A 27843-nucleotide genomic window follows, 5' to 3' on the forward strand; every position below is an offset into this window, starting at 1 on the left:
GATCACAGAAGAGTCATGCCTCAAAAGTAGAAAAACTAGACCTAGCATAAAGACCAGTCCTACCCAACCTAATAATCGGGCCTCAAAAATAATACTAATACTAATAATATCATCCACAAGTAACTCAACTGCCAGCCAAAACTTAACAAGGACAGAAATGAAAGATATATTTTTAAAAAACATAAAACTAAAAACATGTAATTAGTGTCCCAGAATGTAAAGGTGAGAGGACAAAAATTTTTTAAATACACTGTCTCCCAATTTCATGAGAACAAAAAAAAAAAATCTCTGAACCAAGGAATTCAATGGACCCAAAGCAGCATAAACAACAACAAACCTTACCAAAATATATCAGATTAAATTTCTGAAAACCAGGGACAAAGAGAAAAATCTTAAAAGCTGTCAAAAGAAAAAAAGAAGACATATAAGAGGAAACAAAGATAATATTTACAACAGACTTCTCATCAGAGAAATGCAAGCCAGAAATAATGGAACATGCTCGAAGAAAATTACCTCCACATCAAGAACTCCAGATCAAGCACAAATGTCCTTCAAAATGAAGATGAAACACAATTTTTTAAAGATGAACAGAAATCAACGGAATTGCACTATAATAAATTTAACTGAAATAAATGTTTTAAAAATAGTTCAAGGGAAGTATCAGCTAGCAATCTGGATCTACACAGAAGAATAACAAGCACCAGAAACAGCTGATATAAAAATCAGTATAAAACATGTTTTCTCATTTTTTACATTTCTTGAAAAGTTAACTAACCGATCACAGCACAAATAATAAAGCATTGTGAATTGTGTACGAGAAATAGAAGGAAAATGTATAACACAAAAACAGCACAAAGGCCAGAAGAAAAACCTTGTGGAAGTATACTGTTCTAAAGTTTATACATTATAAATTGAGAAATGTAATATTATTTGTAGGTAAACTGTGATAACATAAAGATGCATTATTATAAACCCTTGACTGCTCCTTAAAAAGTAACAAATAAATATATCGAATAAGCCAATTTTGAACATAAAATGGAATCGTAAGAAAATACTCCAATAATCCAAAAGCAAGCAAGAAAACAAACAAACAAACAAAGAATAAAAACAGATGGGACAGATAAGGAAACACTACAAGATAGCAGACTTAAATCTAATTATATCAATATAATTATATTAAATATAAATAGTCTATTATAATTAAAAGACATCGATTCTCAGAATGAATAAAATTGTAAAAGGCCCAACTATATATTTCCCACAAGCAATGCAATTTAAATATAAAGACAAGTTAAAGTTAAAGGTAAAATGATTGAAAAAAAGATATATCATGTAACATAAATTACAAGAGAGCTGAAGTGGCGAGATTAACATCAAAATTGACTCCAAGAGGACTATTACTAGGGATAAAGAAAAAAGTTTCATAATGATAAAAATGTCAATTCTTCAAGATGACATAAATCCCAAACGTGTAAGCACCTAATAACAAAGCTTCAAAATATATGAAGCAAAAACTGATATATCTAAAAGAAGAAGCTGACAAACCCAGAATTATAATTGGAGATTTCATCAGGACGCCTCTCAGCAACTAATAGAACAAGTAGACAGAAAATCAATAAGGATATAGAAAACATGAACAACACTATCAACCAACATAAGCAAACTGACATTTACAAAACATTACACTCAACAACAGAATACACATTTTTTTAAAATGCACATGGAACATCCACCAAGAGAAACCATATGCTGGGCCATAAAACATCAATATATCTTTAAAATTTGAAATTTCTGAAGAACATTAAATTTCAAATTAATGAAATATTGAGAACACCCCCCCCCCACACACACACACACATCTGGAAATTAAACAATACTTCTAAATAACACATAGGACCAGAAAAAAAAACCATCACCGGAGAAACTAAGAACTATTTTGAACTGACGGATTAGAAAAACAATATAACCCAAAATGTGTAGTACGCAAGTAAATCAGTGCTCAAGGAGAAATCTGTAGCTTTAAACATTTATATTAGAAAGTGAAGAAAGATAAAGATTGCTCTAAGATTCTCCCTTCAAGAGCTAGAAAAAGTGTAACTTAAGCCAAATGTAAAATTGATCAAAAGAAATAATTAAGAAGAGAAGCAAAAAATGGAATATAAAAAAAAACCCAGCAAAATGGAAAGCTTGTTATTTTAAAACAGCAATAAAATTGATAAAACTTTTCACTTGGTTAATCAAAGGAAAGAAAAGACAAATTACCAGCATAAGGAATGAATGATGAGAAATTACTTCACATCCTAAGGACACTGAAAAGATAATGCAATTATAAATAACTTTATGCCAACAATTATAAATAACTTAGATCAAATGGACAAATTATTTAAATGACCACACACACACACACACACACACACACACACACACACACACACACCAGGAAATCTGAAGAGCTCTATATATATTAAAGAAATGGAATTCAGAATTTAAAACCTTCCTGCAAAGAATCTCCCAAGGCAAGATGGCTTCACTGAAAAATTCTATCAAACATACAAAAAATAAACCCACCAGTCCTACTCAAACTTTTTAGAAAACAGAGAAGAGACTACTCCCCAAATCATTTTATGAGACCGACATTACTAAGACCACACAGACACTGCTTAAAAAAAGGAAAAAAGTAATCTACATGCAAATATCCTTCATGAAATATATAAAATTGATTAGCAAGAATATTAGCGAATCAAATCTAGCAATATATATAGAGATAACACACCCTCCACAAAGAGTTTATCTTAGGAATTGAAGCTTAGCTGAATTAGTTCAAAAGTCCATCAATGTAATTTGAATCAAGCTTCATTCAAAATCCCATCAATGTAATCACCCACAGTAACAAAACAAAACCTATGATCATCTAAAACAGTGGTTCTCAACCTTCCTAATACAGCTCCTCATGTTGTGGGGACCCCCAACCATAAAATTATTTTCGTTGCTACTTCGTAACTGTAATTTTGCTACTGTTATGAATCGTAATGCAAATATCTGAACATAATTAAAAGCACAGTGATTAGTCACAAAAACAATATGTAATTATACATGTGTTTTCCGATGGCCTTAGGCAACCCGTGTGAAAGGGTCGTTCGACCCCCAAAGGGGTCGTGACCCACAGGTTGAGAACCACTGATATAAAAGATGTAGAAAAAACATTTAACAAAATTCAATACCTCTTCATGGTGAAAATTAAGCAAACTAGGAATTAAAGGGAACTTCCTCAACCTGATTTAAAGGGACATTTGAAAACCTACAGCTAATACAACTATTAGTGATGGAAGATGGAACGCTTTTTGCCAAATCTGGAACAAAGTCTGACTACACTGTGTGGCCTTGGTTGCCAGAAAGAATCCAATCTGCAGGCGAGTGAGAAATATGAAAAAGGAAGAGGAAACATCTGCGGGGAATTACATATGTGGTAATTTAGGAATTTTTTAAAACAGCACATATATCATTTATATAAACAAAAAAGATATAAACAAATTCTATAGGGAACTAGAATTAAAGAACATTAAAAATTTATCTGTTTACAGACGTAAAAATAAAAAACTCTGTAACAAAGCAAGGATGTACACTCCTACCACTTCTATTAAGCAACTTTGTACTGGATGGTCCTAACCAGTGAAGCAAGAAAGAGAAAAAAAGGGCATACAGATTGGAAAGAAAGTTATAACATTATCTTTATTTGTAGACATCATCATGTACACTTATAAAAATTAAAGGACTTTTTAAAAAGCTACCAAAGCTAATAATTGACTTTAGAAAAGTTGTAGTATGCAGGATAAATATACAGAGTTTAACTCTATTCCTACATACTAGCAGCGAACAACTGAAAAATAGTATTTAAAAACAATATCACTTATGACAGCATTGAAAAATAAGAACTACTAAGGATAAATTTAATTACACATGTTTCAGACCTGTATATCAAAAACTACAAACAACGCTGAAAGACACTGAAGATCTAAAGAAATGGAAGCTAGACCATGTTCATGGACGGAAAGACCTAAAACTGTTAACGTGTCAATTCTTCCCAATTTGATCTACAGATGCAACAAAATCACAATCAAATTTCCCAGACTGTTTAACAAATTGGCAGGTTAATTCTAAAACTTATATTGAAATGCAAAGTATCCATAAGAGCCAAGACAATTCTGAAAAAAAGAAAACAAAAGTTGGAAAATTTACCCTGATTTAAGACACACTATAAAATTGTAGTGATCATGATAGCACAGTATTGGCATAAGAGACACGTAGAACAAAAAGAATTATAGACTCCAGAAATAAATGCATTCAGGCATATACATAATACATATCAATATATTCAACTGATTTTTTGACAATGATATCAAGATAATTCAATGGGAAAAGAATAATTTTCAACAAATGGTCCTGGAACAACTAGATACCCGCAAGCAGAAAGAACTTCAACCCTGATCTCCCACCACAAAAAGAAAAAAAAAATACACACACACACACACACACACACATATATGTATCACTTATTCACAGCCTAAAACCTAATAATTACTATAATAAAACTGGAACAACTCAGAAAAATCTTTGAACCTTGGAATAGCAATTACAACTCATATATAGCTGGTGGGAAGAAAATGGTACAAGCATTTTTTAAAGTTTAGCAGTGCTTTATAAAGTGAAACCTGTATTTCCCATATGATTCAGTAAGTGCACTCCTATATCTACAGAAATAAAAACAGATGACGCACACAAATAACAGTAAATGAAAGTTCATAGTATCAATAATGAACAGATAAGCAAATGCATTATACACATACAAGGAACTACTACTTAGCAATAAAAAGGAATTATCTGCATGAGCAACAACATGAAGCCAGATAAAGATGACTATAGACTATATAATTTGTTATAAAAATTATAGAAAAGGAAAAATGAATCTATTATAACAGCATGGTTACCTGGAGATGTGGCAGTTTCACAAGCACACACATTTGTCAAGACTCATGAAACTGTACTTATTTACTTAAAATGGGTACATGTTATTGCATGCAGAGTATATCTCAATAAAGATAATCAGAAATTTATGTATTAATGGAAGAATCCATGTAAAAAAGAACTCTGGAAGAAAAAGTTTATGTTTAATATATCCAAAGAATCATCTTATACATCTCCAAGGTAACTGTGAATCTCTTATAAAGTACACAATACTTTCAAAAAAATTTATTTTCGTACCAAAATATATCAACAATGGTTACTGACTTACATTTATTAACCTAAACTAAAAGATAATCCTTGTGAAATTTCTAGAAACTGAACTATTTAATGAGGTCCTTAGTGACATTTCTTGCCCAGCTGCAATAGCAGACTTGAACAGAAATCTGTGTTCTTTTCTCTGTATGGCAGACACTGCTCACGCATACACGAATGGCTCCTTCCCCCGCAGTAGCATACACTCTATACTGCTGGGGATAACAACATGCCCACTTAACCACATCTGCCAGCCTCCCCAAGGTTAAGAGTGGCCAGATGTGCTATAAGAAATTTCCTGGAAGTTTCCTTAAAAGGAGCGGTATGGCCTGCCTCCATTTCCCCCTCCTTCTTGTCTAGAATGCCACCGTGATGACTCGAGTTTGAACAGCCATCTTGGACAACACGCTACTTGTGATAAACTAAGACGATGGAGCAACAAGAGAGAGCCTGGGTCCGCTGATGACTGAGAGGTAACCAAACCAGTTTTGAAATGCCTCCCTCCAAGCTGCTTGTATAAAAAATAAAAATTTCTACCTTGTTTAAGCTATTTGTCTATTTTTTAACAAGCACATGATAACATTACTATAATAAATCATTTTTGTAAAAGCATTTCAGCAACTGGCTTTTTATTTTTAAACACACAAAGACTTTTAATGAGGTGATGAATTTTGTAGGAAAAAAAAAAACGATGCAGTTACTCAGGTTTTTTACCTTGTCCCAGTACCAATCAAAAATATAAACTACCATAATTTTTCATTTCCAAATGATTCCTCAATTTGAAATAAAGTAGTCTAAGAAAAGAAAATCTATCTGCCTATCTGTGGGAAGAAGTTTAGGCTGCATTATTGTTCCATTAATCTCTGATGAAACTTTAAAAAAATGTAAACTCTATTATCACTCCATTAATCTCAGGCAAATCTATATGCTCCAGTGATTTCTACCTTCATGCTTGCGCTAAATTATATGGTCTACACTGTTAATTTTTAAAAGGCTCAGGAAAAAAAGAAACCAGTGTTTGGAATAGCTAGGGGGAGCTTCACAGAAGCCCTAAATTAGAAGAAAGAGGAGCATACACTACAATGTATTGGTTAAGGTTCAGACTCTGAAGTCAGAGACTCAGATCCGTCACTTGCTGGCTATGTGAACTTGCACAAGTTACTTAGGTTTCTTCAGTTTTCTTCTCTGAAAAGTGGGAACAGGACGTTGACGGGAAAACACACACAGACGGCAAGCAGTGAGGTTGTTCCAGGCACTCGGTAAGCACTCGGGAGAAGCACTCTGAGGGGAGACCGTGTACGTGGAACGTGTAAAAGTCTGACTTATGAAGATTCCTACTAATGAGTGGCTGCAACTTTTAAATAGAAAAAAGAAAACAAAAGTCTAGCAATTAAATGCTTTTGAAAAATGAGAAAACTCACATTATACGTATGCCCACATGTATGAAAAAATGCTCATAATCTCATTACAAATAAACTATTAATTAAAATAATGAAAATTCTTTTGCTCAGTGAAAAAAATTAAAATGAGTAAATTTCACTACAGCCAAGGATAGAAGAAATGTTTATTTACGTATTGCCCACAGGAATGTAAGCTGACATAACTTTCTGAAGAGCTTATGTCTTTAAGTATCAAAATTTAATGTACTACAGAAAAAAACTTAATCTTAATGTTTCTCATTGTTGATAGTTAAATAAACAATAGTTCATACCACCATATTAAACAGGTCTTGACTGTTAAAAAATGATAATTAAAAAGGAGGTATATATAAGTATACTGACTCGCAAATATTTTAAGACAATGTTAAACGGAAAAAGCATACTGACAGAGAAGTTGGAGAATGAGCCCCTATGTGCAATTTTTAAACTACAAATATGTTCATAATCAATAGAATGCATAAATAAACTGTGGTGTATGAGTGAATTACAACTTCACATTATTGGAGCATTAATATTTAACCAACAAAGCAAGTTGCAAAAGAATGTAATACATTCTACTTATTAAAAGTTACAAAACATACAAAACTATATATACACACACACTAAACATTCATAATTAACACTATTTTTAATAGGGAATGAAAAACATACAATTCTGGATAATAGTTACCTCTGAAGGAAGAAAGAACAGAAAGGGAAAGGCACCATAGGACTTTTATTATAAAAGATAAAATTTTCTTTTTCTTACTCTGGGCATTAGGTACATTGGTGTTCACTGAACTGTGATTCTTTCTGCGTTATGTATGATTTATACATGCTATTTTTATCTACTCCGTATCTAATAAAAACAATTTTGAATTGCATATGTGTGTGGGCAAACACATACATACACAAAAGGGAAAAAAACCTAGAATGATAAAGATTAAACTACTGGTAGGTATCGCCCCCTGGGGGAGAAAACCTTCATTCTTCAGTATTGTTAGAATTTGAAAATAATTATGTAATATTCTATTAAATTTATAAAAATTAAGACTTTTCTCTTAAAATTATAATTTTACAAGTTGTAACCACATGGAGAATGTTAGTGTGTACAGCTGAATAAAGAACTGTGATTACATCTATGCACAATAAACAAGCATAGTAACAAGAACAGAAGAGTTGGCGTCAATCTGATCCAGTGCAGTGGCTGGATTATGGGTAATTTTTTATAATTTTAATTTCTTGGGAGTTTTATTTCTTAGAAATATTTTGTATTTCGTTAGCACTACCTCACTTGGAGAGAAATTAAAGAAAATGCAAAAAAGCCAACTCTCTATGTTCAGGGTAGCCAAGTGCAAAATGTACCACATGGGAAGGCTGAGCCAACTCCCGCCGACGGACAACAGACAGCACATGCCGTGCCAGTAAGTACATTCAAAACAACTGGAGGATCCCAGCACACCAAGGAGATTATATCAAAGGGTTCTGAAGTGCTTATGTACCTTTTAGGGCTTCACTGAGAACTGGCACTGCCAAGAAAAAGTGCAACAGAGGCAGGGAAGGCGCCAGCACACAGGGAGCCCAGGAATGTGCTGGGAGAGAGGAGGGGTGTGGAGGGATGGGCAGAGAGGAAGGCAGGCAGGGAGGAAGGGAAAACTCTTCCTAATATGTGAGGAAACATATAATATGACATAACAATTACACTCTCAATACCTATAAAAACATTGTACAATCAGAAAGCTAAGTGCCGGAGAAACATAGGACAGGAATGACAATTTAAAGGAATCCCAAATCAGAATGAGGAACAGGAACCAAAGACATACACTGTTTTGTAGTCTTTACAAATGTCCTTTCTGTTCTATGCACTATGCCAATTCCTAAAATTGGCAATTTCCACAAACGTAAGAAGAAAATCAGGGGTAAAAGTCTATTTTATCCACCTACCAAAAATATCACCGATATGAGATTAATATCAACCAAACCTTTAAAAAACCTAAATGAAAACATCCCAAAGCAGATTTGTAGAGGAAAAAAAAAAAATGTCATCTGCTGAGTCTACCACGATTAAACGAAGAGGCTCTCTGTAACAAAGGCTGATGGAAGGCGCCAATTGCTGTTAAGAGTGCCTCCCCCATCCCCCGTTTTCTCTCTTCGTTTCAGGATTTCTCCAAGCCCATTTCCAATAATCAAAATTTAATGAGCTCTTCCCATGCCAAAATATTCTGATTCTCACAACCGCCCTCCCCCACCGCTCCAGTACTGCTGCCTCTCGCCCCCCCACCTATTTTCTCGTTCCTCCATCCTCTTACAATACTTTCTTCTCTCAGCTTGGGGGAAATCTTACTCTCACTGCCTCAAGTTTTTTCTGAAAATAGGCAAGTTAGGAACACTAATGTTTGACTTTACTTTCTTTTCACTATCCCCTGTCTTTCTGCCCTTAGCTCCTGTATATGTTTAATTTTAAAACTGAGTTCTGTATGGCTTAATTTAACAGCAGGAACCTAGCTCAGTGAACACTTTCATACATACACACCTGTGGTCAAAGCATAAGTCTGCTAACAACTATAGCTCACGTATGTTGTCAACTGTTCTCCTTGTTTGGCATATACAAGATCCAAAAGCCATAAAACCAAGAACATCTGCCTTCCCTATGATATATATAAATCAATCACCAGGTTCTGTTAATTCTACCTCCAAAATATTACTTGAATCCATTTACTTCTCTCCATTCCTACTGGCCCTGCATAATCTCTCACATCTAGACTACTCCAAGAGCCTTCTCCCACCTTTGGTTTCTCTGCTAATACAATCCATACCCCACAGAGCCCACATGAGTTTTCTCCCTGAATCAAATATCTGATCATGTCATTATTCTCCTAAACATCAGGCATTTCCCTGTGCATACAGAATAAACTCCTGGCTCCTTCCTGTTATCCAATCTAGCGTCACACATCACCTTTCAGGAGTCTCCCATCTACTAAAGACTAGGCATTAAATAAAAGGTAAGTAAATGTTTTTATAAAGAGAGTAATTTCCTAGATTCCCAGGATGTCTCGAAATATTGTTGTTTGATTTATTAATGTATTATTTATGTAATTACTTTTGTAATTGACAAATTTATTCATCCCAACCAATACAATACTGTCACCAAATTTAAAACTTTTACAAAATAGCTAAACAAAGTTCTATCCACATAATGTACTGAAACTGGATTGGGCTGTTTAAAATATTTCTATTTTCAATTACAATATTAAAATGTAAAGTGGATCACAAGGAATCTAAATCAGTTATTTTCTAATGAGTGTTAGTTAACATGTATCACCAAATCTGTCAGGTTTTTTTCTTGGAAACTGTTAGTTCTCTGGGTTCTTAACAGGATATCACACTTATATAACTTATATGAGAAAGTCTGGCAACAAAATCAAAGTTACTTTAGAAGAAAACTGTCTACCTAGCTGAGTCCCATTCCTTTTCCATCAAGAATATTCCTTGAGTTTTATCGTGTAAGCTACCAAAACAAGGTACTCATCTTAACAGATTCATTAGAAAAGTTTCCTAAGAACAAGTAAATACTTCTTTTTAAAATTAAATTTGAAAATTTCACTACAGAAGCCAGTTTATTAGCTTACACATATCTAAGTGTGAGTCCTAAATGAGAATCATTCCACTGTTTAATTAACTGTTACAGGATCTTGTCGAAAGACTCAAGAACAGCACCATCTGTCTGGGTCACAAAACTCAGTTTCACCACATATCACCAAACAGCAACAAAATACCATTTTCGTAGATATCTCTCTCAAGTAATTAATAGACAACTAATAAATTTTTAAGCATATTTTATTGATAATGTTGTTACAGTAGTTCCAATTTTTCCCCTTTGCTCCCCTCTGCCCAGTACCCCCATTCCCTCCAGCAATCCTGCTCCCCCTTAGTTCATGTCCATGGGTTGTGCATATAAGTTCTTCGGCTTCACCCTTTCCTATATTATTCTTAACTTCCCCCTGTCTATTTGTACCAACCAATTATGCTTCTTAGTCCCTGCACCATTTCCCCATTTCCCCCCCACCCCCATCCCAGCTGATAACCCTCCAAATGATCCCCATACCTATGATTCTGTTCCTATTCTGGTTTGCTTAGCTGGGTTTTGTTTTGATTTTTTAGATTCAGTTGTTGATAGCTCTAAGTTTGTTGTCATTTTAGTGTTCATAGTTTTGATCTTCTTTTTCTTAAGGTCCCTTTGACATTTCACATAATAATGGCTTGGTGATGATGAACTCCTTTAGCTTCACCTTGTCTGGGAAGCACTTCATCTGCCCTTCCATTCCGAATGATAGCTTTGCTGGATAGAGTAATCCTGGTTGCAGGTTGCCTTTCATCACATTGATTACTGCTTGCTAGTCCCTTCCTGCCTGCAAAGTGTCCTCTGAGAAATCAGCTGATAGTCCTATAGGCACCCCCCTGTGGGCAACTCTCCGCCTCTCTCTTGCTACCCCCAGGACTCTGTCTTTATCTTTCACCTTTGGCATCTCAATCACGATGTGTCCTGGCGTGGTCCCCTCTGGGTCCAGCTCTCCCAGGACCCTCTGTGCTTCCCGGAGCTGTATATCCAACTCCATCACAAAATTTGGGAAGTTTTCCTCATTTTTTTCAATTCTTGCTTCCTCATTCTGCACTGGTTGGCTGTTTTTTTCTTCCTTATGATCCAAATCATTGATTTGAACCCCGGTTTCCTTCCCTTCACCATTGCTTTTCTGTGGATTTTTCCTTTGTTTCGCTTGCATAGCCTTCACTTCTTCTCTTATGCGTTTCCCGTACTCAAGCATATCTGTCAGGCCTGCGAGCATCTTTGTCACAGGTGTTTTGAATTCTGCATCTGTTAGGTTGGCTATCTCCTTGTCCCTTAGTTCTCCCAGTCGAACCTTGATCCGTGCCCCCTTTTGGGCCATATTTCTCTGTCTCCTCATTCTGACAGGCTCCTGGGTTTGTTTGCCTCCGTGTCCCAGGAAGAGCTGTCGCTCCTGTTAAGTTGTAAGGGGCGGGGCCTTAGGGATTCATCAGTACAGGGTGACCTGTTTCACCACGTTGTGGCGCTGTGTGGGGGGGAGGGGTCCGAGAGGGAACAGTGCTGCTTACCCAGCACTCGCCCCTTTTCCAGGCATCCTCTTCCACTTCCACACCGGACTGGCACCCCTCTAGCTGCTGCCCTGGCCGTCGTTCCCAGAGTGGGTGGGTCTGCAGACGTTCTAGGACCATGAGGGCTCTTTAAACAAGTGGCTCTGCTGAGAGATCAGCAGTTTCTGCTTCCACCCCAACCCCCACTGGTCTGCACAGTCAGAGGCAATGAGGCTTGATTTCCCCGGTGCTGGGACCATGAGCTGAGTGGTGTGGTGAGGAGCTGTGAATGCTCCCCAGGTGTCCCTCCCAACTTTTTAAAACGTGTGACTGTGCTTTCTGTCTGCCTGCCGCTGCCACCGCTGCTGCCACCACCACACCGCGTCCTCTCCGCCCCGGCTCTGCCCCTTCGACCTGTCTGGATGAGTATTTCTTCTTTATATCTTTGTTTGCTGGACTTCCATGCAGCTTGATTTTCTGGAACTTCTGGTTGTTTCTAGTTCTGAGGTAGTTGTGTTCCTTCTTAGTTGTGGAGGGAGACGCAGCATGTCTGTCTACACCTCCATCTTGGCTGCAAGTCCCGACAACTAATAAATTTAATCTACCTGGGATCACAACACTTAAGTCAATCCATGCAGATGATTATACTTTGTATGTAAACCAGTATACTCTGAAAAAATGTTTTTAACAACTTAAACTTCAGGTAAGAACTTGTATTTCAGGAGAGAAATATTTATGGTCTTAGTAGCAAAAATGTAAATTTATGCTCTGGTAGAAACTCTAAATACTAAATTGCTCAAGTGTTATATAAATCTATAAAATTAAGAAGTGCCTGTTGTTATTTGTTTAGTTCAACCATCATGTAAGTATATTTTCCTGAAATATCTATAGGTCTAGAATTTTATCACCATACTTTTGATAGGATTTCAACCCCCTTATTTTTAAACATGAGTACTAAAAAAAAGAAAAAATTATAAAAATCATCTATGTAATCTAAAGAATACAGAAACAAGGCTAACTGAGAAAAACCTCATATTCTTGTATTTAAAAACGGGAAATAATACTTGCCACTGCAACTCACAATCTAAACAACTAATAGACACGCTTGCTGTAGGTAAAGCAGCCTCTGCTCCTCTCTAACACTGAATATTAAGGCAAATCACAAAAAAGTAAAACCCTAAACATGTGAGTGCTGTTGTCCTAATCTTCAACTGTGGAAGGAACTGCTGAAAGGACATGAATGGAACAGATACTAGATGGATTAGCAGGAAGTCTCAAACGAGTAAAAAGCAACACTATATGGGCAAAGGTAGGAACTATGGTCTCATAGACCAAACTTTCTGTAAAACCTTAAAATTTTCTCCACAGGATACTTTTATTTATTTATCCCAAGGCTTTTATTTATTTATTTATTCAGTGCATCCTCACCCAAGGACACGTTTACTGATTCTAGAAAGGGGAAGGAAGGGAGAGAGGGAGAGAGAAACATCAACGGGGACCGAACCTGTAAACTAGGCATGTGCCCTGACCAGGAACCAAACCCGTGACTTTTCAGTTTACAGGACTAGACTCCAACCAACCAAGCCACACCCAGCCAGGACCCAAGGATTTTCTTAATGATTACTTCAGTCACACTCAAAATGGACATCTGGATACATGACCTTTGCTAGACAGACATAGGGTATGACTTACAATTTTACTTCCCTCATTTAATTTGGCACAATATCTGGTCTTACCAATCAATGGGCCACTTAAGTCACCTCCACTGAAACTTTATGGAAACACAGTACACTGAAGTACTATAACCAGAACCTGGGAGGCGGCCACACAAGCAGGCAGGAATTCTTGGCACACATCTACAATGTACATACGCCAATATATTCAAAAGTAGACTTCTTCCAGGGTTTTTGCTCATCATCAGTAAGATCCCCATCAGGAGGTACTAAACTGCTGACTTAGGCAATAATTTAGAACAAAAAAGAGTACTAAGATAGTAAATTTATAGAGACAGAAGATATGACAACGACCAAAAAAGCATCCCTTAAAATGTGATTTTTCTGGGGTGGTTAACTAAACCATCTAAAAGCAATTCCAAAGGACCAAAACATATTATGGAACAGTGGCCTTGGTATTTGGTTCATTTCAAGGGGGCTTACTTTGAAAAATACTTCTCATTTGGGCAGATGTGTATCAGCTCTGGTGTGACTAGCTCAAAATCAGTTTCATAAGGGTAAAGAGCATAACATTTGACCTACTTAAAATGACCATTAAAGGAAAATAAACATGAAGATTGTTGATTGCAACAACACATCAAGTAAAATGTAAAATTTTTAGCTAAAAAATTTTTAAATGTATACTCAGGCTCAAATTCTTTAATCTTTGAATTCAAGAGGCACTCAAGCTACAACTGAGATTGTCCCCACTTACTTCCTGTTTAATTCATTTCTATGATTATCTTACTCTTTTTTCACTGCTCTCCCCATCATCTGGATTCTTGATACCATCCCCAGCCAGACTTGTTGAATCAACTATCAACTTTTCTTTGATCTTCCATCTTTCTTTGTATGTCTCCACTATTGACTCATAAGCCCACAAACACAAAAAGGCTCTAGCCTGCTAAAATATTTCCTTCAACCTACCTTCCCATCTCTTGCCTTCCCCACTCCCATGTCCCATCTTGCTTCACAATCAACCTTCTACAATTGAAAAGCACAGCATTCATCCATTCCACAACCCACTATAATCTATGGAGTCTACCCTCAACAATCAAATGTCATGGTTTCAACTAAGTACCAAGCTGTCCAAATAGCAAACTCCTCTTTGACTCACTGGCCTCTCCCATTCAATGTCCACCACAACTGCCTTTGAAGTCATGATTCTCTTCATGTTTATGTCAGAGAAAGCACAATTACATTACCTACTGAGAGTACATATAACATATACATTCATGATTTAAATATCTAGGCTTCGTGGGAAGTAATCCTTGACAAAAATTAATTTGTTTTAAATGCATGAAATTTAAACAATGGGGGACATAGTTCAACAACTCTAATTAGTCTGTGTAAGAGAGCAACCCTAGAAAGGCTTTTAAACATGTACTAAATGTAAAAGCACTTAACACACTTCTTTTCCTCAATTTATTTCTCATAATCTTTCTATATCATCTTGGACTATCTCCCACTTTGAGTTTCATATTCCATCTGCTCATTTAAGATTCACGTCTGTCCAGCTTCTGAAATATTTGTCACTTTAGTCATTAGCATTTTGGGTAATATAGCACTGTTTCTTTTTAAAGTTCAGAACTGAATTATTTTAGAAAAGTAATGATTTTAACATCACCATTTCTTAATCTAAATAAGCCTGTCACCACTTCAAATTTTCTACCTAACAAAAATTAGATTTTAATAAGATTCTGTACTATTTTTTAAAAGGAAGCTAAGAGCATAAGTTAGAAGAGCTCTTCTTCATACCACTTCAGTAAATACTTTCAAGGACAGAGTCAGATTTGTCAGCTGAGCTTCTAAGCAATACCCTTTCCACTCCTCTCTAGCAAGCCACACCCATCCATTCCTTCAAGACCCAGTTTAAAACTCCCCTTCTGAGTTTTCCTGGCTATGAGGTGCTACACTACCCGTCCGTGTGGCTCTCTCCCTCTGCCCTCACAACGTACCATCTTAGAAATTAAGTAGTACGTGTAGGTCTTTTTTCCACATGTAAGACCCTCAGCCCTTCTGCAAGCCTAAGCCAGATTTTAACCATTTCTAATGTATGTACATTATTCAAAAATGAATTATATATCCTAAGTCTCTCAAACATAACATACAAAACAATTAACACTTCTAAATACTTGTTTATTGGTGATCCTCACGGGGGCTCAGAAGTCCTCATTTACCACACAGGATAGGGGACAGAAAGCTTGTCTCTAGTGGTGAGTGAAAAAGAAAAGGTAAGGAAAGAGCTAAAGGGAAAATACAAACTCTTTTCCTGATGACATTGCCGGAACTGTCACTATTCTCAACATTTTAGTAAAAGCACCGGCCAAGAGGACGCAGCGGTAGATTCCTGCAGGGGAGTAAAACCAGCCCCAATGCTCACCCCAAGCCGCTGCGCTTCCCACAGGGCCCACCCACAGGTCCCTACCCTCCTCAGGCGTCCCCTCCAAACAGCAGCCCTCTCCGGGGCCCAGAAGGGGTCCCACAGCCGGGGCTGTCCCCGACCTCGCGCAATGCCTGGAGCCAGGAAAGGTCTGAGGGGTGCCCGTGCCGACTGCGGGTCTGCCGTCCGAGGGAAGGTGCTCCTGCCGTTCTCCCCGGGGACAATAAACGTCAGTTCCGTCCCATAAAAAGGCTGCCATAAATAGCACCTGAGTTCTCTAACGTAAGTATTGGGTTGGCCAAAAAGTTCATTACATTTTTTTCATAAAATAAGACAAATTTTTCATTTTCACCAATAACTTTATTGATTTGGATATTCTGAGTATGTCGGCTAACTCCCGCTTTTCGCTTCTGATGGGCAGAGGCCAGGGGTGCTGCTAACCATCTTCCAGTGCATCCGACAGCCCCAGAGAATTATTTGTACAAAATGTCAGTAGTACCAAGAAACTTCACAAACCACTTTTGACACATTTGACTAGTCACAGCACCTTCTCCATGCACTGCACAGATCTTTTTCTTTTTTTGCATTTCAGTTGTGTTTTTACCTTTCCTGAAATAATAAAGCATAATACACTGAAAATGTTGCCTATTTTCTTCCATCTCTAATATTAAAATGGCTGCACAAAAATTCACCAATGTTGAGTATTTTTTAAGTACTGATAGGACAGCTGTCACAATACAATCTAACAAAATTGTTTCTAATGAAGTTAAAGACAACTAAGCACTACTGGAGCCACAGCACAGAAACATAACGGACTTTTTGGCCAACCCAATATTTAAGTACAATACAATGTAAAAAGGCTAACCACTGCTTTTAGCAATAGAAAAGTAGGCTTTTATGTGAAAACAAACTTACAAATTACTTTTTCCAATACTTTATAATGCAGGAAACCACCCCCATGTAAAATTCTACATCTCTGGATAAAAACGTAGGACAATTATTCATATCCAACATGACTAACATAAAAACTACAGATTTGTGGGGTTGGCAGGTGGAGGGTTTCCTTCCTTCAACAAGGTCTAAACAATATTTTTAGATGTTGCAACATTACTAAATGGAAAACAGAAATTAGCCGGTAGTTGACGATACATAACTTTGTTCAAAACATAGTAAGGGTTGTGACATGTATGTCAGACTAAAAAGTGGTTTAGTCTTTAGAAAGAAAAAGATATTTATTAAGTACTATTTCTGACATTTCCTGAGACAAATCTCAAAATGTTAATAGAACTGCTATTTAAAGTTCAAAGAGCGCTCCAGAGCTGCCAAGGAGCTAATAGCTTAAACTACCAAATAAGAGCCCCAGTTCCATTTCCAGTCTCAGCCAGTCATAGCTCAGAGCTGGTACAGCACAATCGCCCAGCTTATTAAAGACACCATGCAACTATGAATCATATACAAATGAAAAGCTGTAACATCTAAAGATGAAATTCAAGTTTTTCATCTCAATCATGGCATATTTATGAGGACAGACACAAGAAGAACAATTTAATCTTCTGCTCGCCCCCAAGAAGAACAAATACAACCGGCCTGCCATACTTCACATAAGTAATTTTGCCACTCCAACTATCTGATTAACTGCTCAGGGCTACTCTACAGCTTTAATTGTAATTTGCTAGAAGTCTGTTCCTGTTAAAGAACCATTACCTAGTCATCCAAAGTGCTTTCCTTAGAAGGTACTGAAAGTGACTTTTCACACTTTCTACCCTCCATATTGCCATCATGTTTATGGAAAGAGAAACCAAGGCAAAAAACCATTATGCAACCAACCTGATCTGAATAGTCACTAGTAAAAAACTGAATACCAGTGAACTTCCCTTATTATCCATTCACTGCCCATATTGCTGGGCTCAGGGAAAGTAGTCTTGGAACTGAAGGCTAAGCAAAAGCCCCTCCTATTCAGCCTCAAGAATGGAAATGAAGAGATTCTGGGTCAAGCCCTAAACAAAATCTCCAACGGGCTTCAAAATCTACAGGGTGCCTAACACTATAGAAAGTTTACATACTAACTGAAACCCTTTTCCTTGGAGGTATATGATAAGCACACATCTCTTGATCAGTTGGATTCTCTTTAATAAAGATGTTCTAGAATGTATGTAAAATATTACCAAGCCATAGTACATAAGTCCTAGCTAATATATATTCAGAACAGAGTTAAATATGTAAACAATTTTTTTTTTTTTAATTATGAGCAGGACCTAAATGGGCAATGAGAATTTCCTTTGGGAGTAAGATAGAACAAAGAATAGTTGTCCAATAATTAATTCATTTAACAAACAGTTAATAAGCACCTAACTATGAAGAGAATGCAAAGATGATTTAGACAATGTCATTTGCTTATCAGAGGCACACAGAAGGAGACACACAGAAGGAGCAAGAGGGACTAGTTCTACCTGTGGGAGTCAAGGCAGCTTCACAGAGGAGGTGACATGTGACCTACTTAAAAGATGAGCAGGATTACACTAGGCATATCCACAGCATGTATGTTTTCCTTATTTCTCTTTAGGACATTAAAATTCAATCATGAAAATTGCCAACACAAAATGTTTTTACACACCAATTACACTCTTCTGAATACCTTACTTATTAGCTCTCAAATTAAGCCCAGATGGATTTAATCATCTTTATTATTTAATGAAATAATGTGGATCTATGTAAGGAAGCTCAATGTGTCTTATGCAAAAAATACTTCCTTAGAAATTTATCAATGTTCTTTGGAGTTAAAAAGATCTCAATAGTTTTTATAAAGTTTAACACTCTGAATGATCAGTCTTTGAAATTTTCACTGAATATTATTAAATTTCTGTTCACAATTATATTTTATTGGAAACAAATCATTACCTCAAATTTAATTTTAAAATCAACTATCTTAAATATATGGAATTAATGAAATGGCTTAATACAAATTAAGACTTAATTATTACAGTAAAGAGGTCTAGAAATGATTAGAAAAGAATATTTACCTGAAAATTTACCTAATTTTCTTTATCTTCCTCTCTCCATTTTTTAAGTTAAGATTACAAATTTAAACTATGAAAAATAAAGACACAAATGAGATTTTAATATAATCAACTCAGGCGGTTCCTTAAGCAGTAATGGAGTTTTGCTGTGCTAGAAAAAGTACAAACTGTAAAGAGCTGTCAGCAAGAACTCTGCGCTGCTTCCTAGCAGCAGAAATACAATCTTAATAAGATTCTACCACAATTCATCTAGAATGAGAAAATGAACATTCAGAAATACACACAATAAACCAGAGTATGGAAATACAAATGACAACATACTCTCCCTTTGACGCAATTGATTTATCTTAAATCTCATCTAGAAAGGAAAAAAGTCGTCTTTCTCCTTTTTTTCAGACTGAAATCTAAATGTACTCTAAAGGAGACTTTATTAGCTAAAAAAAGGAAAACAACTCTACTCCAACAAAAACAGTACACCATGCTAATATAAATGCAAGTAAAGCAGGAGTTCCTGTAAGAGAAAACTACTGCGGCCAGTTCTTGAGGAGAGACTGTATTCCACAGGACAAATGATTTTAAAAATCAAATAACAAAACAATATAGCAGAGTAGAACTGTCTCTGAAATAAACAAACACCAATCACAACATTTTTACAGAACTTAGAACTATTTTTATATATCAATGAACACAAACATAGAAAACTATGCTGATGTACTGAAGTGACTTTATATTAAAATTGAGCAAGCATACATATTTCACTCATGCGAATGAATGTGAACTGCCAATTCCTCATTTATGTTAATATTTACCAAGACTAATGGAAAATCATCTCCCCTATGTAATGAAGTGATTTCCCCCAATATAGAACAAAGCTAACACCTTCAAATCTTTCAAATAAACAATGAAAGCATATACTATAAAAGGAAATCATCTGAACAGAATCAGAAAGAAGTTAAATGATTGGGGGGGGCCTAAATTCCAAGAACACATTAAAAATATTGATTCAAAACCCTAAACAAGTTCTATGAAACAAACGTACATGTGTGTGAATTATTTTTTAAACTGTTCCCAAGGCACATCTGAGACTACCTAATTACCTCATTTTGCAATGTATTAAATGTCATTTCTTGAAATCAGATAGTTTATAAAATGACAAAATTAAAATTCTGGTAGCAAACACTACACAACACACAGTTTTGAAAGCAGATTGGCATACAGTCCATTTTAAACCAATGACACTGCAATGTTACAGAAATCCTTTTTCTCCATTTCTAACAATTGGTTGCAATGCACAATTTAGTAATAATCATACCTCATATTCAACTATGTCTAATCTCCCTCAATGGCTAGCTTCTGTGAAATAAATGTTACCACCACTTCCAGAAAGAAAGAAAGAAAAAAAAAAAAAAATCAGCACCTTCTACTTCTAGTTTAAAGGAGGGGAACATAGTTATTTTCTTCTATCAAAAGTAAGTCAAATCATTTGAGAAAAGTATCTCGTTTCTCTTTGAATCAAACTCAGAGAAACAATTAACTGTTCGGAAACAAAAATCTAAGTAAACAATTTTATTACTAGTTACAATGAGCTCCATCTTAATTTTAAATAACTTGACAAATAGCACTACAGAATGTATTGTATTTATCTTTTTTAAATGGTTATCATAATTTACAGCATATAGTACGAACTGGTGACAGCGTACCTTTTTTATTAATCTCAAGAGTAGAGGAGATCTCTGGAAATGTTTGATGAATACAATTAACTCACAATTAACTAGGCTAAATTAGCCAGTGAACAAAAAAGATGAATCAGTTTTTCCATACATAATTAATATAATCCACACTATACCTTAATGTTACTCAAAGAAATGCCTTAAGAGACATTTTCCCCTGATAAATATTTAATACAATCGTGAAAAAATGACCAAATCATTCCAAAAAGGGGTTAAAGGCACCCTCCACCTTTATTCTCACAAAGAACAGACCGAACCTAACTTCCTCTCAAATGAGCACTTCAAGCAATAACACAGCAACATGCTTTGTAGCATACAAGTCTTGGGTACATTATTTTCTCTTTAAAATTATGAACTTGCCCTGGCCAGGTAGCTTCATTGGTTGAACCATCTCCTGGGGATATGCCAATGTTATGGGTTCCATCTCTGGTCAGGGCACACATATAAGCAGCAGCCTATGAATGCATGAATATGTGGGACAACAAATTGATGATCACCCCCCCCTCTAAAATCAATGAAATAAATTTTAAATAAAACTATGAAATCACATGTACAAATGGCTCTTTAAAATGGTCCAGTAAACTGCTACAGTATGCCTTAAATTGCTGTCTATTATGTACTTAAAAATATTTACTAGCAATTGGAGTTTAATATGGCAACTATTACTGGGTGGCAATTATTGCTATTAAAAAGATATAAATACTATAATACCATATGCTACTAACAACAAAAGGCTAAACAGAAAACACATTAACAAATTATAAACATTTTCATTAAAGAAAATGAACCATCATGGGGGGGGGATGCTTTCAATGTAAATACTAAAATTGGAAATTGCAATTAAAAAATACCCTGTATTTTGGTACTTCAGAAGATTAGAGACATTTTCTTTTTCTCATCAGCTGAGTACTGAAAAGACCAGATCTCAAAGTTTCTGCATTTACTACTATATTCCCTTTCAGTAAAAAATAAATCTCTTAAGGAAAAAAGGAACCAGGTTAACAACAGCTTAAAATACAGAATTAATGGTCCTTGATAGGAATTAAGTACTAATGTGTTATGTGTGTTTCAAATCAGAAAGGAAGAATTTGATATCATCACCCAATTACCCCACAGTCAGGGAGATTCTAAGCAAATAAAACATCATGAATGTGGGATGTGAATACCTAAAAATCAGACTGCTTCATGTCAAAGAGTACATACTTAAATCTAGGTAAAGGACACAAAATTGCTTTTCTCCCTATCATCACAACAGAGAAATAAAACTAAAGATAGACTTACATCTGGAAATCATAATGTCTTCCCACAAGGGTGACTTGACATACCATAGGGTGCACTGTTACACTTTCCGAAAAGGCAGACTCAACACACTTAACTGAATTACAACTGAGTGAGAAGCTCCCTGAGATGTGATGGACAGCAAGAGGAAACGGTTTTGAGTCAAAGGCACAGCTATGCATGCATTTAATGCAGAAGCTACACAGATCTCACAACAGTAAGAACAAGGAACACGTACAATGACCCATATCATATACACACAATGGCATTTTCACAGCAGGAAAGTGGGGCAGGGGTTCACAAAGAATTTAAAAATCTGATGCCACAAAAACTGATGCAGTAGAAAATCAGAAAGCAAGTTAAGTAAAGGACTAACAAAAATCTTAAGGCACCTGACTGCAAAATCAACTTTTTCCTAAACCATAATGAACACTTCAAGAGAAAGTGGGTGATTAATGTGGCACTTTAATCTCTAGTTTATATTTTAATCCATATTAACATGAGTATCTAGTTAAATTCTCTATAAACAATACTTTGCTCAAAAAATCTGCAGGCCAAAAAGAAATATATATACTATTAATAAGTACATAGAGTTGTTACAATGCATGCTTTATTTTAAACAGTTGATGATCTTAGCTCCTTTAGAATTAACTGTTCTAGGCAACACACTTAAGCAACATATTTTTAATATTCTAGCTTGCTGCGGTGCTTTGCAAGAAAAATTCTCAATTTGGAATGAAAAAAATTATAATTATCAGTAGCTTTTTAACAGATTCGTAATTTTTTTAATCAGCACCTTATTCACTCCATATACAAGAGAATGTAGACACTGTAGTCCTTTAAAAAACAAAACTCTCCCAATGCATTTCTGCAGTTCTGCATTTCCAAGTTGCTACATAAAGAGTAATTTTTAAGTATATTCAAAAGTCAATTCTTGGTTTAAAGAGATTCAGGAGAGCAATACTTAAAAGCATAAACCTTCAGTTGGTCATAAAGCACAGAATCCTCTCCTACAAAACTGTTTGTTTTTCCAAAAGAATCTCAAGCATCTTATCTCTGTAACATTATCATCCTCACTTAAAACATTAAAAAAGAAAATAAATAAAATAAATGATCCATCCTAAAGACTGGCTATGCATATAGTATACTTCCATTAGTCCACAGAACCGAGAGAGAGAGAGAGAGAGAGAGAGAGAGAGAAAGAGAGAGAGAGAGAGAGAGAGAGAGAGAGAGAGAGAGAGAGAGAGAGAGAGGAGTGTGTGTGTGTGTGTGCCACCTATACACAACCATTACCAGTCACCGTGATATATGGTAATTCTCTCCGCACTAATACTGGTCTAGTTGGTTATTTTAATTACCTGTTAAAGTGTCAATGTGGTCACCAGCCACCAAACAAAAACAATTTTATATACCACTTAATCAATACATTTGCTAGTCTATGAAAGTCCCTAAACCTGACTGATACTGAATGACAGGGGAGAAAAGAGAAGGCAAAATGAGTTTTATTCCCATATGTCAAAAGATCAAGGGGAAAATCATCACAGCACTGAGAAGAATTACAACTTGTAATTCAATTTAAGATTAAGTGTCTGAATAAAAACATTGGGGGAAAAAAGTGACCTGATCTCACTACAGCAAAAACAAGGATACTGTGCCACTCAGTCTTTGTAGATAAAAATTCCATGTTTTGATTTTTTTATCTGCATAATGAAACATTTAATAAAATCACACATTTGAGAAGTTGGCAAGAATTTGTAGTTCTCCACTAGTCTCAAAGAAAAAAAGCATCTATGCTACCCATAATTAAATGTAACTAATTACAATTTGAACACTAAGTTATTTATCCAGTGTAAACAAGGATTAAGAGGAAATGTTTTTTATCTACAGCAGATTACAAAAACAATTTCCAAAATGCACACTGTCCAAAAGACAGCCCCCCCCCCCCAAAAAAGGGTACACAACTTGAAATAAGTTGGGGTTTTTTAGGCTAAATTAAACAAACCGTTCAGCCAATTTTCCAATTATATTCTCCGCTTGAAACATAATTGCCTTGCATCTGTTTACAAATCTTTGCTCAATATTTAAACAATTTCGCAGTCTCCCGGGCACATAGCTATACATACAGTGACTCCTGCACAAAGCACATATTTAAAGACCACGCACTGCAATTATTAGCCTAAACGCCAGCTTTCACGACGTGAATGTTTTCAGAGCTAGGTAATACGACCCCATAAAAAGCAAAGATGGCATTTACCACCAAATGTCACCGCCACCGCCAGGGAAGAGTTGCTGGCGCCCTATGCATTTTTAATTCCGGTGAATGCAGACGCCGTCGCCGGGTGCCAGGCTTCCAGGAGAACAATTGACACCCTCGCGGCTTCGAGATTCAGGCCGGCGATTCGGATCCGAAGGAAAAGTTGTCAATTATCAGAGCGCGCGCGCGCGAGGGCCGAAGGCAGATAAAAGCGACGTTATCAAGCCGCCCCGCTCGCTGCTTTTTGTGTGTGTGTGGATTCGCTGCGAGGATGGAGAAATCAGTTTCTCAAAGACACGGGCGGAGAGAGAGCAGCAGCAGCTTTCTCCGCCTTCCGTGGCCGCGGCAATGGCTTCACGGCGCCCCGGCGGAGCAAGCCCCGGCGGCGGGCGGCCGCGATGTTTACAATCGCGGGAGCCTCGGCGGCACGAGTCCTGCACCCACACGATCGCGTTCGATCCACTGTTTTCGGGCGGCGTCGCAGGTGTCATTATAGGATTTTTTTAAACATTCACAAGGCGGGCGGGCAGGCAGCCGATCCGACAAGGGGGGGGTGGGGGGGAGAAGGCTGCTTATCGCAGACGCGGGCAGCACAAGGCAAAGCCTTTCACATTTAGGGAAAAAAGGGGGGTGAAGGGGAGGGGAAGGGGGGTGTGATCGCAACCGAGGGTGGGCGTTCGAAGTGCGACCCAGAACCAGCAGCGCTGAGACTTCCACATGCAAATTCCACGCCGAGCGCCGCGCTCACAAGCGATTTTTAAAGAGCCAAATAAACACTGGACACGATCCAAGGCGAGGGAGAGACGATCCAAAAGGGGGAGAATCGGCTGCAGGCGAACGGCGGGGAGAGGCGAGGGAGGGGCGAAGTCCCGGCGGCGGAGGAGAAAGTTGGTCGGCGGCGGAGGTCGGGGACCCCCCCCCCCAGGCTGCCCCCCTCCCCGCGGCCCCGCTACTCACCAGCGAGAAGAGGTTGGAGTGACAATCCTCCAGGCTCGCCCCGTTCGCCACGCAGTTCGCTGCCGCAGTCATGATCCTCCGCGAGCCCGGCCGCCAGAGCGGGGCATGTCGGAGCGAGGCGTCCGAGGCGAGGCCGGGCCGGGCGGCGGCACCTCGCCGGGGAGCACGGGGCAGCCGAGCCGCCGCCGCCGCCGGGGGAGGGCGCGAGGTCCGCCGGGCGGGCGGGAGGCGCCGCTGCGACGCCGCGCCGGGGGCGGCGGGCCCGGGCCGGCGGGGGGGTCCGCGGCGGCCGCGCGGCTCCTTCCTGCTCGGGCGGCGGCAGCAGCTCCCGCGGCTCCGGCGGCAGCGGGGGGCGCTGTCCGCGCGGCCCGGCGCCCTCCCCGCCTCTCGGGGCCGCTGCTGCCTCCCGGGCTGGCGCTGCGGGCCGGCCGCCGCCTCCGCCTTCCCTGTTCCTCAGCCGCCGCCGCCTTGTTTATCTCCAGCCACCGACTCCCCCTCCCGCCGGCGCGTGAAGGGAGGCGAGCCCCGGAGCCGCCGCCTCGGAGCCGCCGCCGCCGCCGCGGAGCGCGAACTCGCGAAGGGGGGGGTGCGGACGAAGCCAGCGGGCGACCCCGGCAGCCGAGCGACGTCCCCTCCTTCCTCTTCCTCCCCCACCCCCCCCTCCTCCCCAGTCAGCCTCGCTTCTCCTCCCTCCCCGGCTCGCTCACTCTGACAGCAATGGCGGCCGCCGACCGCGGCTCGGCCCGCCATTGGCTGGTGCCCCGTCACGTGACGGGCGCCGGCCGCGAAGGGGGGCGAGGTACGGGCGGGGGGAGGGGCCGGAGCGGCGGCGGCGCCACGGCGGTGGCGGCTCGCGGGCGGCGCTGCTGAGCCGCTGGCGGCCAGCTTCTCCGGCTGAGAGAGGGAGGGAGACGGAGAGGGAGAGAAAGAAGTGCGGACGGCTCGGCTTCCCGCGGGCGGCGGCCGACCGACCCGAGGCTGCCGTGGGCTGCCCTGCGCGAGCGCCGCGCCCGGTCCCCTGGGGACGCAGATCCTTGCGGGGTGCGACCGTGAGCCCCGCAAACGCCGGTGTGGACCGCCGCGTGAAGCTCCGATCCCCTCGCGTGGGCCCGCGACCCACGCAGGCCAGCTGGCCTGTGCGCCCGGCAGCCCGTCCAAGTGCTCTGGGGAGGGTCCCGTGGAGGTGGCACTACGCGGTCCGCGTTTTGCAGACGGGAAAACTGAAGCACAAAGAGATGGAGCCACTTGCCGAGGTCGCACGGCTGGGAGGAGGCAGAATTCGAACCGGGGCAGCCACGCTCGGCGAAGCCTCGCTCGTGCCCCCGGTTCTAGAAGCCTTGCCCGGCGATCTCCATGACGAGGCGCTGGGCACTGAACAGACACCTTCTGCGCCCTTCCTCCAGGCATCGTGGGCACTCATTCATTCGTTGCACACATCTCTCCTGGGCTCTTGCTGTGTGCAGGAATGCGTGGGACCTGCCAGGCACTGTACTAGGGCCGTGCTGGGAGCAGACCCTCCTTCTTGGCTCCATTTATTCAGTAACAACCATTTCCTGGGAGTCCAGAGGAGAGCCAGTATTAAGAGGCTCTCACAGCGTTTGCTCCCTGCAAAGATTGGGGGGAAAGAGCAACTCCTTCCCTGACGAGCCCCCAAACAGAGAGCACAGGAGAAAGATGGAGTGGGACAAAAGGAGGGACTTCACTCCTGTTGATGGAGCTTTGGCCCAATCACAAATGACCGCTAAAGCAAAACGCATGAGCAGCGTGTTGTAAGGTGTATTATTATCATGGCCGTCACTGGGTTATAACCCGCTAACTCTGTTAAAACAAATATCCCTTACACAACCCTCAGACCACCACCTAAAGAAGATACGGTTACTGGCCTTAGGCTGTAATACCTCAAGTCTCAGAACTGCGGTGACATCTCCAAGCTCTCCAGTTGGTAGCTCAAACCGGGTCTGTCTAGCTTCAAAGCCCAAGGCTGAATCCAGAAGGTTCCATGAGCAGGTGTCTGTAGTTAGTTAGCTTGGGCAACCCTGGTTGTGTTCCACTGACCCATACAGTAATCCCTTCTCATCTGCGGTTTCAGTTACCCGCCATCAGCCACAGCCTGAAGATATTAAATGGAAAATTCAAAAAATAAACACTTCCTAAGTTTTAAATTGCACACTGATCTGAGTAGTGTGATGAAATAAATCTCTTGTCCCCTGTTCTGTCCTACCCAGGGCATGAATCATCCCACTGTCTGTAGTCCATGCTGTGTGTGCTCTCAACTTAGCTATCAGGTCCATTATCAGAGAAAGACCACATTCCATAACTTTAATTACAGTACATTGTTATGGTTGCTCTCTGTCTTATTATTGGTTATTGTTCTTAATGTCTTACTGTGCCTAATTTATAAATTAAACTTCATCATAGGGATGTACATGTAGAGAAAACATCAGATCTATGGGGTTCAATACTACCCATGGTTTCAGGCATCGACTGGGGGTCTTGGAATGTAACCCCGGCGGATAAGGCAGGACTACTGTTGCTTAATTCTCTGAGCCTCATTTCCTACTCTGTGAAAAAGGGATCCTAATTGCTGACCCACTGACCTCAGGCCAGTGCTGTGCATTTCCACTGAAATGGCACTGGTGTCAGTGCTTAGAGAAAAAAAAAAAAAGCGAAGTATTTTATGCACATGCGTGGTGGTACTTAGGCCTCAG

The 27843-nt window shown here is 39.2% G+C and overlaps 1 protein-coding gene across 2 annotated transcripts in view; it reads right to left on the reverse strand.

Annotated features, from left to right (window-relative positions):
- The window catches only part of MED13L (mediator complex subunit 13L), a 244806-nt gene extending 219495 nt beyond the window's left edge, over positions 1–25311 (reverse strand). For both annotated transcript variants that reach the window (XM_090290784.1, XM_090290783.1), the window contains exon 1: positions 25136–25311. In XM_090290784.1, coding sequence (XP_090146910.1) covers positions 25136–25207 — 72 coding nt within the window. In that variant the 5' untranslated portion in view covers positions 25208–25311. The remainder of the gene's footprint in view (positions 1–25135) is intronic.
- Positions 25312–27843: the final 2532 nt, after the last annotated feature.

Source organism: Furipterus horrens, unplaced genomic scaffold (genome assembly GCF_987537825.1).
Source record: "Furipterus horrens unplaced genomic scaffold, mFurHor1.1.pri manual_scaffold_11, whole genome shotgun sequence".
NCBI classification, from domain to species: domain Eukaryota; kingdom Metazoa; phylum Chordata; class Mammalia; order Chiroptera; family Furipteridae; genus Furipterus; species Furipterus horrens.